Raw genomic sequence first — 12882 nt, 5'->3', positions numbered from 1 at the left:
TGGGAAAGCAGGAAAAGAAATGCTCATTGTCTAGTGCTTGGCTCTCAATTCCGTAATGAAACTGAATGCAGAGGCAATGGATTAATGGATGATTAACAGCCTTGCATAGAAAAGCACTAAGCTTTCCTGGGGGCATTCCAGCCTTTTAGCATGGGGGAAAATGTACAAAAGCCAAGAAACCACCAAATGATTGGTGGTTTGAGGAAGGTGGGTGGGCCCAGGGAAGGAGAGGTGGCCAAAGGGCTGGACTGGGACCCAAAGAGAGCAACCAGTCTTGAGGTTCTCCTGCTTTAATTTGTCGTTAATTTTTTTTACTTTCAAGAGCTAGTGTAGGATAGTGGCTAAGAGCCTGAATTATGAATCATGAAGTCTTTGGTTTCAATCTGATCTCTGCTACTTAAGCAAGCTACTCCTCTCAGCCTCACCTGTCTGCAATATGGAGATAATTATACTTGCTTACCTTACAGTGTTGTTGCAAAGATTACGAGATAATACACATTGTACACTTTGAACACACACTAAGTTATACAAATCCTAAGTACTTTTGTTATGGTTGTTGTGTTGTATAAGAACACAAGAAGTGTGCTGCTGGATCAGACCGAGGGTCCATCTAGTCCAGCATTCTGTTCCCACAGTGGCCAACCAGCTGTCAGCCAGGGACCCACAAAGCAGGGCGCGAGTGCAACAGCACCCTCCCGCCCATGTTCCCCAGCAACTGGTGTACACAGGCTTGCTGCCTCTGATACCGGCAGTAGCATAGAGCCATCAAGACTAGTAGCCAATGAAAGTCCTCTCTGCCATCGAAAAGTGGAATTAAGAAATAACACGACGAGTGAAACTTTACAAAATAAATAAAGTTTTATTTTACGCCATCTATTTTAAAAATACTGTAGGTTTTGTTTTTGTTTGTTTTTTAAAAAAATCCTCATCCTTCAATTTTTTTCTTTATAAAAAAGTCATTAAATAGCTCTTGTTTTATTATTAAAATAAGGCAAATAAATAACATCAACTCCTTCATTTTCTTGCAAGACAGGGCCTTCCCAAACCCCAATGGTCAAAATTGCGACAAAAAATAGGGAGGTGATTTCGGTGAATTTGACCCTCCTCTCGACAGTGTCACCTTCCTTTCCGGGTGGAAAACAAACAGACCCCAAATCAGAATTTTCCAGCTTCTGTTACACAATTGTAAACTCTTGTATTTCTTTTGTAATTGTCAAGTGTTCATAAGGCAAGAGAAAAGTTTTTTCTCCCTTTCTTTTTTGCAGAACAAGAAGAATCCCTTAAATCGTGCAGGATTCAGTGTTACGGGCTGATCTCCAGTTCCAGAAAAGTGAGGAGTTTTCTTATTCTTTTCTTTTCCCAGCAAAATCCAATCTGTTGCAAACTGCAACAGAGCAGTAACCGCGAGCAAAAACTGCTGTGTCCGAGCCTCCCTGTTCAATGGCTGCTGCACTCTTGAACCCAGAGCTGCAAAGGCTATTCAGTGCAATGAGATTATTTCCTCTGCAGCTCACATCCCTGTGTGGTTCTAGCTACCCGGTTGCCCCACCCCAGAGGTGGCTGCATTTCAAAGAGGAGAAGATGGAGACACAGGTACACTCGGAATGTCAAAACTCGACACGAATAAATAAACTGAGGTCAGGAACTTTTCCGAGGACTGGAAAGCCAGCAGCTGAAGTGGGATAGAAGGGGAAACTAGTAGCCCCTCATGTCTCGTCGGATAAAACAGGTATCCTCCCTGAGATACAGGCACCTCGGGGCTTCGGAACCATCACCAGGCTCCATCCTGGGTTCTAGAAAAGAAGCTAAGGACCCTAACTTCTACTCTATTGACAAACCATATTGTGGAGGGAAGAAAGAGAAAGAAAGAAAGAAAGAAAGAAAGTAAGAAAGAAAGAAGCAACAGAAGGAAGGAAGGAAGGAAGGAAGAAAGAACTATTATCTCCCACTGTGAACTCCTCAATCCAAGAGAAACTCCTACTAGGCGATTCTCCACTTCTACAGCTCGGATAATGACTCAAAGTGCCCCGATTCCTAGCCCTCACTGGTCTGGCAATCTTCCTTATGGCCAGGTATAGGTTCCAGGATCCTCAACTGTTTTCCCCTGTCCAGCTCACACCTCAACACTGTAGAAATCTGCGCGCTTGCGGCAACATCTCCGCACCCACACCCAGTAGAGCGTGATCATGAACGTCCAGTAGCCCACGTAAATGGCGGAGCCGACGAGCAAGTACCAGATCTCGGTTTGTTTGGCCTCGGTTGTCCAGTCAGCCACAGCTTCCTGATAGATAGTGTAGATCAGGCCTCCCAAGAGGAGTAAGCCCCAGATGGAAACAGGCAGCAGTGGCATGTAGTTCCCCACCATTTTCTTCCGGCCCGAAGTGCCCCAGCTGCTTTTGTTCATGGTTGCTATGGCGAAATACTTGGCCGGAAGTAGGCCGCCCATGTAGAGCACAGCGTAGAGCGACATGAAGATCATGATGAAGTTTCTCCTCAGCCAGCAGGCGTAAAGAGCCTTCACGCAGGCCACCAGCTGGACGCAGAGAAGCACCCACAGCACGTCCCAGAGGTTCCCCCCGTAAAAGAGCCGCAGGACGGTGGCCGTGACAAAGAAGGGGAATATTCCAGAGACCACTGACTCATAGGTCATCCATAGATGGTGACGGTGCCACCACAGGGCGTTGTAGAGCCACTCACGGAAATAGGACTTGGTCCAACGGGTCTGCTGTGCCAGCCATCGCAGGAACTGGGATGGGGTCTCTGAGTAGCAGCGGGAACGGGCGGTGTACCTGGCACAAGGAAAGGAAGGAGGAGAAGAAAACGTTAATTTTAAGAGGACAGGGCAGGCGTTTACTTTCCAACCTGGTGTCCTTCAGTCCATTGGCCATGCTGGCTGGGGCTGATGGGAGTTGGAATCCAAAGCCTCTGGAGGGTACCAGGTTGGAGGAGAGTAGAACCAAGGGTGGTTTAAAAGAGACTAGTATTAACATCTCAGATTTCTAAAAAGGGAGTTTCTAGTCCTTTTATTTACATCTATAAGTGCAAAAACGGTCAGGTAGTATTCTACCCAAAAACAACAAAACTCCACCTTACTAGCCCACTTTCTAGGGTGCTGTTATGACTTGATGAACCCTTTGCACAATTAATTTTTTATTAAAATTGCATGTTGCTAAAATAATTTAGCAACATTATTAAAGTCAAAACATAGTAACCTCGGTTGTATTCTAGGCCTTTGCTACTTCGCTTTACCAACTCTTTAGTTTTGCTTCTGTGTCTAATGAACGCTTACGGCGATTTATGTTTTTACAGCAAGGAAAATGCAGTGTTTAATTGTGAAAGCGAAAGAAAGGATTTCCTTTTGTGTATCTGTACCATTTCGCTATACTACAGTGCCACCTAGAGGTTATGTAGCTGAAAAGCAGGAAAGGAAACACTCTTGTGTTGTGCTTCGATCTCAATTTTGTTACAAAACCAAAACTAGATTCAGCTTATTTACAGCCTCATATAGAAAAGATCTGGCTCTCCCCGGTCTAAGTGTGAAATACCCATCCACAACATCAGGGATGGGCCGAAAGTAGATCTCCAGATGGCCAGTGGTTCTGAATGCTGGGAATTGAACTCCAGAACATAGAATCATAGAATCATAGAATAGCAGAGTTGGAAGGGGCCTACAAGGCCATCGAGTCCAACCCCCTGCTCAATGCAGGAATCCACCCTAAAGCATCCATGACAGATGCTTATCCAGCTGCCTCTTGAATGCCTCTAGTGTGGGAGAGCCCACAACCTCCCTAGGTAGCTGATTCCACCGTCGCACTGCTCTAACAGTCAGGAAGTTTTTCCTGATGTCCAGCCGGAATCTGGCTTCCTTTAACTTGAGCCCGTTATTCCGTGTCCTGCACTCTGGGAGGATCGAGAAGAGATCCTGGCCCTCCTCTGTGTGACAACCTTTTAAGTATTTGAAGAGTGCTATCATGTCTCCCCTCAATCTTCTCTTCTCCAGGCTAAACATGCCCAGTTCTTTCAGTCTCTCTTCATAGGGCTTTGTTTCCAGACCCCTGATCATCCTGGCTGCCCTCCTCTGAACACGCTCCAGCTTGTCTGCATCCTTCTTGAATTGTGGAGCCCAGAACTGGACGCAATACTCTAGATGAGGCCTAACCAGGGCCGAATAGAGAGGAACCAGTACCTCACGTGATTTCGAAGCTATACTTCTATTAATGCAGCCCAAAACAGCATTTGCCTTTCTTGCAGCCACATCGCACTGTTGGCTCATCATATTCAGCTTGCGATCTACAACAATTCCAAGATCCTTCTCGTTTGTCGTATTGCTGAGCCAAGTATCCCCCATCTTGTAACTGTGCCTTTGGTTTCTATTCCCTAAATGTAGAACTTGGCATTTATCCCTATTAAATTTCATCCTGTTGTTTTCAGCCCAGCACTCCAGCCTATCAAGATCACTTTGAAGTTTGCTTCTGTCTTCCAGGGTATTAGCTATCCCACCCAATTTTGTGTCATCTGCAAATTTGATCAGCGTTCCCTGCACCTCCTCGTCCAAATCATTAATAAAAATGTTGCAGAGCACTGGGCCCAGGACTGAGCCCTGCGGCACATCTAGACGTCTTCTTTCTGTCCAACCCTGCACTATATAATGCTGGTGTCTTGTGCCTGACCCCATCTCTCTGCCCTTCTCTATTCTACATTGCCCCTATCCCAGAGAATCCCAGAATCCAGATTTACATACTTGGTAGCATAGCCGATGCTCAGCATTCTGTTGGTGAGGTGCCGGTCGTCTCCAAAAGTGCAATGGGTTCCCAGGAACTTCTGATTATACCAGGACTCCAGAAACTGCTGGAGGAGGTCATTCCGATACAGGCCTGCAGGGGGCAGCGACAGAAGCGGGTGAGATAAAATGGACGGGGGGAAATGCAATAACCCTTTGGATCCTAACCTGTTCAGAGAAAGGAGGTGGAACCCACGCCCGCGGGGACACCTTACCCAGGGGGCCGCTGATGCAGGAGACACAATCGAAGTAAGACTGGCAGGCCCGTTCGATGTTGAAAGCCATCCAGTAGCGCAGGCTGCTCATGAAGCTGATGTAGGAGTCGGAGAGGTTGAGGATGCGCACGTCGCCGCCGACGGCCCCGTAGCGTTCGTTTGACTCCAGCACCTTCACCAGTTCCACGGTCGCCTGGGGCTCGAGCTTCGTGTCCGAGTCACAAACCTGGCAGAGGCCAAGAGATTTAGAGTGGAGAAACCGCCTTCTATCCTGGGAAATCTCAAGGAGATCCACATTGCTGGTATCTCACACATGCACAGTCATCACTGGATGAGTGCAACCTCAAGTGACGACTCAAGCTGCTGAAATGAGCCAACGCCGGTGCTTCCACACCTTTGCCCCAAAACCACAGCGCTTCCCAATGGGTTCCATTCCCCTACAGAGCTGGTGGTCACGCAGCGTAGAGTAATCAAGCACAGGTACCAGTGGAGGCTGATGGCCCCACTTCCGATGGGGCTGGGAAACCATTCTGGTTTCAGTCAGAACCAGCCTCTAAAGGAGCTCCCCAAGGTGCTGAACCCTAGCCACAAAATAAGTTCAGCATCTTGGGTAGCTCCTTCAGAGTCCTGAATAATTTTCATTGAAAGCCAGAACGGTTTCACAGCCCCACCGAAATTAGAGCCAGCAGCCTCTACTGCAACGTACGCGCATGGGTGAACCAGCCCAAAGACCGTAGCAAAACCAGGAACTGTATAAAAGGTCCAAGTTTAAAAAAAGAAAAGAAAGAAAGAAAAGGCGAAAAGGTGATTTTTTTTAATGTGTGGCAAGTGTGAGAGCACTGCAAATGTGTACACCAGACAGCCATGCTCAGATGCTGCCTCAGCATAGGTTATTCATCGCCTGGCTTGAGGCAAATCATACTTTATTTACTCAATTGCTTCATCTGTAAAGTGGGAACAATCAACGTCCAGCCGTGGCAATGAGCAATATGTGAGCAGGAATGCATGACTAATTTTGTAGAACGTTAAGAAAATGGCCCTTTGATTTGGTTGAAGACGATGATGGGGGAAGGATGAATGGAGGGGGCTGAATATGGAAAGCCATTTGCAAATGATACAGATCCTGCCCCAAAGTGGGGCCATCTAGATGTTTTGGACCACAATCCCCAGAATTCTCAAGCATTAGCCTGGGAGTTGTACTCCAAAACTTCTGAAGGGCACCAGGTCGGGGAAGGTTACAATAGACAATCTATTGTGCTGATGGGCAGATTGATCTGTTAGGATCCGTTAGGATCCGTTAGGATTTATCCATTAGGATCCGTTAGGATGGCGGTTAGACAGGGAAGCAGAGACACAGATGGGGCCATAGGTGTGCCTTGATTTGGTGATTGGCTTATTACTAGTGGAGACAGACTTAAGTTATGCAAAATAAGCAGTAAATATGCCTGATGGGAATAATTTACATAGCTTGCAGAATGGTCGGAAACTGCCTGGGCCAAATCTGCTCAGCGCCATCACAGATGGTACCATTTGCTCCACCCCATCATCAACTGGAGAAGCAAAGAGGAACATGAATGAGCAGCGTCTGTCATGATGGCATATAGCAAGAGGCAATTTTGGAAATAGAGATGGGGCAGGGTCTTGGGCTTTGGCCCACCCCCACCCCATCGTCAAAGTGGTCCTTTAGCAAAACTAGTTGCTGGCCAGGGATGTATACCGTGTCTTGGGTATCATGTGAGTGGAGGCTGGTGGCTCCAATTTTGGTGGGGTTGTGAATCCATTCTGGGTTTCACTCAGAACCAGCCAGACGTCTAGAGGAGCTATTCAAAGTTCTGAACCCTATCCCCCCAAATGGGTTCAGCACCTAGGATAGTGCCTTCCAAGTTTTGGCCGGTTCTGACTGAATCTCAGAATGGAATCACAGCCCCACTGAAATCAGAACCGTCAGACTGCAGTGTGTGGCCCTCGAGAAGGCGTCTGAAAAGGCCAGAAAAGGATGAGTTCAGATTTACATGTTAAAGCCCAGTTCACCCCAGACGAAGTAGGAAAGGAGATAAGAAGTTTTTATAGAGTCAACACAGATGGAGGGTTTGAAAGTCATGACTGTGTGCACACTGCTAGCAAAAATTAGAAAATAAAATAAACATTCTGTGCCTGGGGAAGCCAAATACTGCAGCTGATAGACACTGGGCAAATTAAGAGAAATTTGAATAATTGTTTTTGCTTCCAACAGAGACAGGTGGGGAACATGGGCTCTCCGAATGTTCTTGGATTCTAACTCCAATCAGCCCCAGCCAACATGGCCAAATGACCAATGATGATGGGACTTGTAGTCCAACAACATCTAGCGCAGCCTTCCCCAGTCTGGGGACCTCCAGATGCATTGGATTACCAATTTGGTAACCTCCAGATGTGTTGGATCACAACTCCAAGTGTCCCCAACATCTGGAGGGCACCAGTTTGGTTTCCCAGCCCTGCAGCACGACAAGGCAGTTCCCTTTAGCCATGGCAACCCTACTGAGCCTTCTCCTTCACTAGCCACTGGCTCCCAGTTTGTTAGTTTGTTTGTTTAAAAAAGCCTGTCTTAATAAAGCCCAAATTTATCTAGAAATAAGAAGTGAAAGGGTCAGGAAAAGGACAAACACAGGGGGCAGCTAGAAGAAAGACAAAGGAGCAATGAAGTGGAAGGGAGAAGGTGTGGCAGGATAAATAGCTGTGTTCTGAGCTGGTTGGATGTGGCATAATGGTAAGAGAACTGCACAAGGTCTGGGGGAGACCCGAGTTCAAATTCCCACTCAGCCACAAGGCAGTCTGGGGCCAGTCACTACCTCTCAGCCTAACCTACCTCACAGGGTTGTTCCGAAGATAAAAAACATTGTTTTGGGGTTGCACACGACACCATGTATGCCAACGGAAACTGTGCAGAGGAATCTCAGGGTGCAATAAATAAATAAGGTAATGCAGTTAGGGTGCAATCCTATCCATGTTTAGACAGGGGGGGAAAGTCCCAGCATTCCCAGTAGGACTTCTTTCTGTCTGAACATGCGTAGGATTGCACCCTTAGATAAGCAAGTAGAAGTCCGTTACCTGGACGTAGTCCACGGAGTTCCCCAGGGCCTTGAAAGCGGTGTACATGACTTCCCTCTTCCCGCCCCATTTCTGCATGATGCAGACACATCTCTTCGTCCGGATCAGCTCCTCCACGGCCAACTGCCCGGGGTCCTCCATATCTATTTCACTGTAGACAGATGGCTCATCCCCAGCCTGGTAACCGCTGTCCCCTTCGTCCACATCCAAGTGGCGCTGGTGGTGGTAGTTGTTCTCCCAGACGTAAGTGCCCAAGTCCTCTCCATCGAAGACCTCTTGGAACATGTCCATCATGTATCGGTCTTCCGGGCTGTTGCCGTCGACCACCATGATCACCCGGAGCTTCTCCGGTGGGTACAAGGTCGCCTTGACGGACTGCAGGCACTCCCGGAGGTAAGCCGGGTCCTCCTGGTAAGCGGAGATGGTGAGGGCCACTGTCTTGGTGTAGCTGCAAGTCAGAGAGTCCCTCCTCATCCTCTTGTGCTCCAGGAAGGCGAAGAAGCTCTGGACAATGAGATGGGATGTGAGGAAGGCTCCATAGAGACCGAAAGCCATGATGTGATACCTGTCAGCAGCTAACTGGACACCTGTGATGTAGGCCCATGCCAGCACCGAAAGAATGAGCAAGGCAAAGCCAATGGTAAGAATCCGACGTCCGGTTGAGACAAAGACCTTGGGGGCTTTAGCCTCGTCCATCCCTGGAAAGAAGAGTTAGAAAAATGAGCAAGCTGGGTTGTTACCAAGGGCAACAGGGCGGTATGTACGATGGCATTTTTTGGGAGTTGCAAAAATAGGGCAGAATATAGTGCTGGGCACAACATTCTTTTCTTTTTTTAAAAAAGGAACACACCAAGTTTCTAGACCTTATGACACTGAATATGCTCGAACAGTGTGAACAATGCCTGCTAAACTCTCAGAAACCAGAAGTGTGTCTGAACAAGACTTCTAACGATTGAAGAGCTTCAGTGCCTGCACAGCTCTTTCCTCCTCCTCACGACTAGCAGAGGTGGAATAAAAATTACACCATGAGAATCGTATGGACATTTCCCTCCATTTGACTGTGCCCACTTAACTTTGACCGCCGTTCCTGCAGAGAAGCAGAATACACGGCCCCACCTGTAAAATCTCAAGGGTGGGGAGATGTTTGAGGAAGACATGTCCCCTCTGCACTGGGCAAGGCAGTGTAGGGTTTTTAAAAGGTGAACACCAGGAATTCAAATTATTTCCAGACGGAAACTTGCGCACACTAGGAGCAGCATAACGATGTGCTAGGAGCTGCATTGGCTGTTCTGCTCCAAAATAGCCCATGTTTGTGTGTCACAGTTGTCATTTAGGCTGCTCCCATAGAAGACACCTTTTTTTCCTAGCTACCTGGATCTTTTGCCACACTGGACTTCTTGTAGGTACATATGGGCACTTCCTGAAAGTGAGAAGGATGCAATATGCCAGAAGCCCACTGTGACCAGGAGACACATTACATTTATATCCCAATTTTTCCCCTCCAAGCAACCTGAGGTGGCTTACCTAATCCTCCTCATGTCCGTTTTACCTCACAATAATCAGAGTCATTGACTGGCCCCAAATCACCCAGTGAACTTCATGGCCATGAGGCCTTGAACCCTCATCTCCCGAGTCCCAATCCAAGACTCTAACCGCTACACCCCCTACTGAACTGGTGCTTCTACTGATCCGGGACCACGCCATGATTTGAACTAAAGCCTGGTACTGGGGCTACAGGCTAATGGGCAACAAGCCATCAAGCCTGATCTCAGGAAGAGGGGGACAGAGATGGTGACTCTCCGTTTGGTTCCAGGCAGATTGAGATTGCTGCTCCCACAACCCAACCTTTTGGCATTTCCCTCCACTCCAAAGTAATGCCCAACTAACCTCTTGGCAGGGGCTCAGAGCAAGGCTATAAAAACGATTAACAGGGCCAAGGAAGGGGCGTTTTCAAAAAAATACAGCAATTGGCACCGATGGGTCATTGAATAAATAAATGACAAAGTGCGTGACATGGTATGTACTATTGCCGCACCCCCTTCAACAACTGGAACAGGATTTCCCAAGTAGTTTTCTTTTTCTTTCTCACTTGTCTTTTCCTGCTCCTTCCTCCTGCTTTCACCATTAAGGCTGCAATCCTATACAGTGGGCCGGGTGTAGAACCTCAGCGGGCCAGTTTAGGCCCACGGGCCGGAGGTTATACACACCTGGGAACAAGCCCCATTAAACTTATGGGCCTTGCTATACAGTAGCTGTGCATAGGACTGCATTGTCAAACCAAGGAACCCTAGTCTGACAATGAACTACTCATAAGACCTTCTTACACATCCTGCTGCAAAGTTGTTGAAAAGCAAAGGGCGGGCACTTGTTTCATGTGCTCTAACCGCTATCTGCTACTGCCACAACCTTCCCCGTTGCTAAAATGCCATGAGGCGATATCTGAGGTCAGCATGCCAGAAAAGTTGAACCCTGCGCATGGTGGAGAGCGCACATGCCTGGCTGGGAGTGAACACATGTAGTTAACAACATGTGCCTGAAAAGAAATGTGAACACACACATTGGAAAATAGATCAAAGAATTGTCATTGTGGTGTGGGAGAACTCCATGGCAACTGTTTATGGTACACCACATTGTGCAACACTTCAAGCCATGCGCCAGGAAGTCCACTGTTCAAATCTCCACTCAACCACAGACTCGGTAGGTGGCCTTGGACAAACTATTGTTTCTCAGCCTCAACCTCTGGTCTGCAACAAGCGGTTTAGAATACTTTCACAGGATTGTTGTAAAGTTTTCCAACCTTGGACACAGGAGATGGTATCCCCCACCCCACCCACTCACGTACCTACCTCTGAGAGTTTCAAAGGTACTTTGAAAGAGGAATCACAGCTCATGGTGTGGGCACTCCAATAAGCAGGTTTGATAGGTTTTTGTATTCTTTTAGAAACCTCCAAAACCTGTTTGAACAGAGCCCATAGCAGGACAAAAGAAATTGCATGTACACCACAGGAAATGATGCCTGCCCCCACCCCTTTCCCATTCTTAAATGCTATTGGGAGAGACTTTTAATACTTCCAAGCCCCACAGAAATGCCAAGAATGATTGCTTCCACAACCCTTCAGACTTATCAGACCTATAGAAATGCTGGTGTTGAGTACAGCTGTCCCAACCTGGTTGCCTGAATACCAACCACATTAGTACAGATTGTGCAGGTTGCTTAAGCTTAAGCATCCCACCAATATACAAGCCAACCTATTGATCAATAAGGGCGCAAGCGGCTGACAGCGATCAGTGAGCACCGTCAAATGACTCAGGACACAGAAGTTGGCACGGTAGCTTCACTAGCAATGTTGCCAGTCTGTCACACAGGTTGGTTGTGTTTCGGCCGGCAACCAATAATAACCCCCTGGCACAAAGTAGATCACACAGACAGACTGCACATCAGTGCAACACAGGTTGAAAATTCACATCCTGGTACCAGAATTAGGAACACAGGAAGCTTTCAGATTCTCAGAAGATTCTCTTTCCCAAACCTACCTTGAGAAACCAGGGATCTAAACCAGGGTTGGGCATTTGTTTGTGTTTGTGTGGACATGACTGACACATAATTTTGTGGTGGCAGCCACCCACTCCTCAGTGCCCTCTGGATGTGTTGGACTACAACTCCCATCATCTACAGCCACCTGGGAGTTCTAGTCCAGCATAGGAAGCTGCCTAATACTGAGTTCGGATTATTGGTCCACCTAGGCTAGTATTATCAACACTGACTGGCAGCGATTCTCACAGGTTTCAGGCAGTTTTTCTTGCCCTACCTGGAGATGGCAGAAATCGAACTCGAGACCTTTTGCAAACAAAACATGTTCTATCCCTGAGCTACATTTTGTTCCCAAAGGGTACCAAGAGCCTACACGCACGCACACACATCAGGCCCTTCTAGCCTTGCCCGTCCTCTCCATTGCACTAACCACTAGACCCTCCTGCCTTCTCCATGCTGACAGTGATGATACTCAAGAATCACTGCTTTTCATTCACGTTCTGTGTTTTAACCAACTCTCAGCTACTCCAACCTCCGTTGCTAAAACAAACAAATGCAGGTTTTGGCAGCTAAAGGTCCATGTAAACCAGTCCAGATGTTTTGAACTTCAGATCCCATCAACCCCAGCCAGCCTGTCCAATGGTCACGGTTGTTAGGAGCTGTAGTCCAAACATCTGGAGGGCACCAGGTTGGGGAAGGCTGGTGTAGGGTCACATTCTTTTAATCCAGGTTAATTAATCCAGCCTATTAATTAATTCTTAGTCCACATTCTTTTATTCCAGATTAATTAATCCAGTTTAAGTATTCCTACTCACAGTTGCTAATCTGAATTAGAATGCAAAATTTACACTAAAAGGGGACAACAAGGCGGAGAACAAAACAAAGGTTTTTTTTGTCACTGATTTACCACCTTGACTGCCAGTACAAGAGGTGCGACTTTTAAATCCTGTAAAAAGTTTCTGTTAAGTGATCTTGAATATCCATCCAAACGCTGGACCACACACACACTCCCCCACTCCCCTCTCCCCCACTGCGTGGCGTCAGGACTTAATCCAGACTACACTTCAGTTCCAGTTTCACTGGTGCTGACATTTCTAAGAAATAAAAAGCAGAAGAGACACCAGGATTCCAATCTTTCCAGAAACATCACTGATCTAGAAGCGCCTGTAATACAACCATATTAATAAAACGAAGCTCTAATCCCCTGATTGGTAAGGACTTCTTTGTAGCTACTTCGGGTTGGTGGGTGGGTCGGTGGGCGGGGGAGA

General features: G+C 47.3%; 1 protein-coding gene across 1 annotated transcript; it reads right to left on the bottom strand.

Moving 5' to 3' along the window:
- Positions 1 to 2001: 2001 nt before the first annotated feature.
- On the bottom strand, positions 2002 to 8778 carry HAS1 (hyaluronan synthase 1). Its single transcript, XM_063139969.1, has 4 exons — positions 8083 to 8778; positions 4996 to 5221; positions 4742 to 4874; positions 2002 to 2789 (listed from the first exon to the last, which is right to left on the bottom strand). Exons 1-4 carry the CDS (start codon positions 8776 to 8778, stop codon positions 2114 to 2116), a joined length of 1731 nt encoding a protein of 576 aa, XP_062996039.1. The 3' UTR covers positions 2002 to 2113.
- Between the last annotated feature and the right edge of the window lie 4104 nt (positions 8779 to 12882).

Source organism: Elgaria multicarinata, chromosome 13 (genome assembly GCF_023053635.1).
Source record: "Elgaria multicarinata webbii isolate HBS135686 ecotype San Diego chromosome 13, rElgMul1.1.pri, whole genome shotgun sequence".
Taxonomy (NCBI): domain Eukaryota; kingdom Metazoa; phylum Chordata; class Lepidosauria; order Squamata; family Anguidae; genus Elgaria; species Elgaria multicarinata.
The sequence above is the reverse complement of the archived record's forward strand: the minus strand, read 5'-3'. Positions and strand labels throughout refer to the sequence as shown.

What these genes read in the sequence shown, in the direction of transcription:
- HAS1 (XM_063139969.1), bottom strand. Translation starts at nt 8,778, where the DNA reads ATGGACGAGGCTAAAGCCCCCAAGGTCTTTGTCTCAACCGGACGTCGG. An exon ending in ACTCCGTGGACTACGTCCAG is followed by an intron (nt 5,222 to 8,082) that starts GTAACGGACTTC and finishes GGCCTCTGCCAG; the next exon opens with GTTTGTGACTCGGACACGAA. An exon ending in AGCATCGGCTATGCTACCAA is followed by an intron (nt 2,790 to 4,741) that starts GTATGTAAATCT and finishes TCCTTGTGCCAG; the next exon opens with GTACACCGCCCGTTCCCGCT.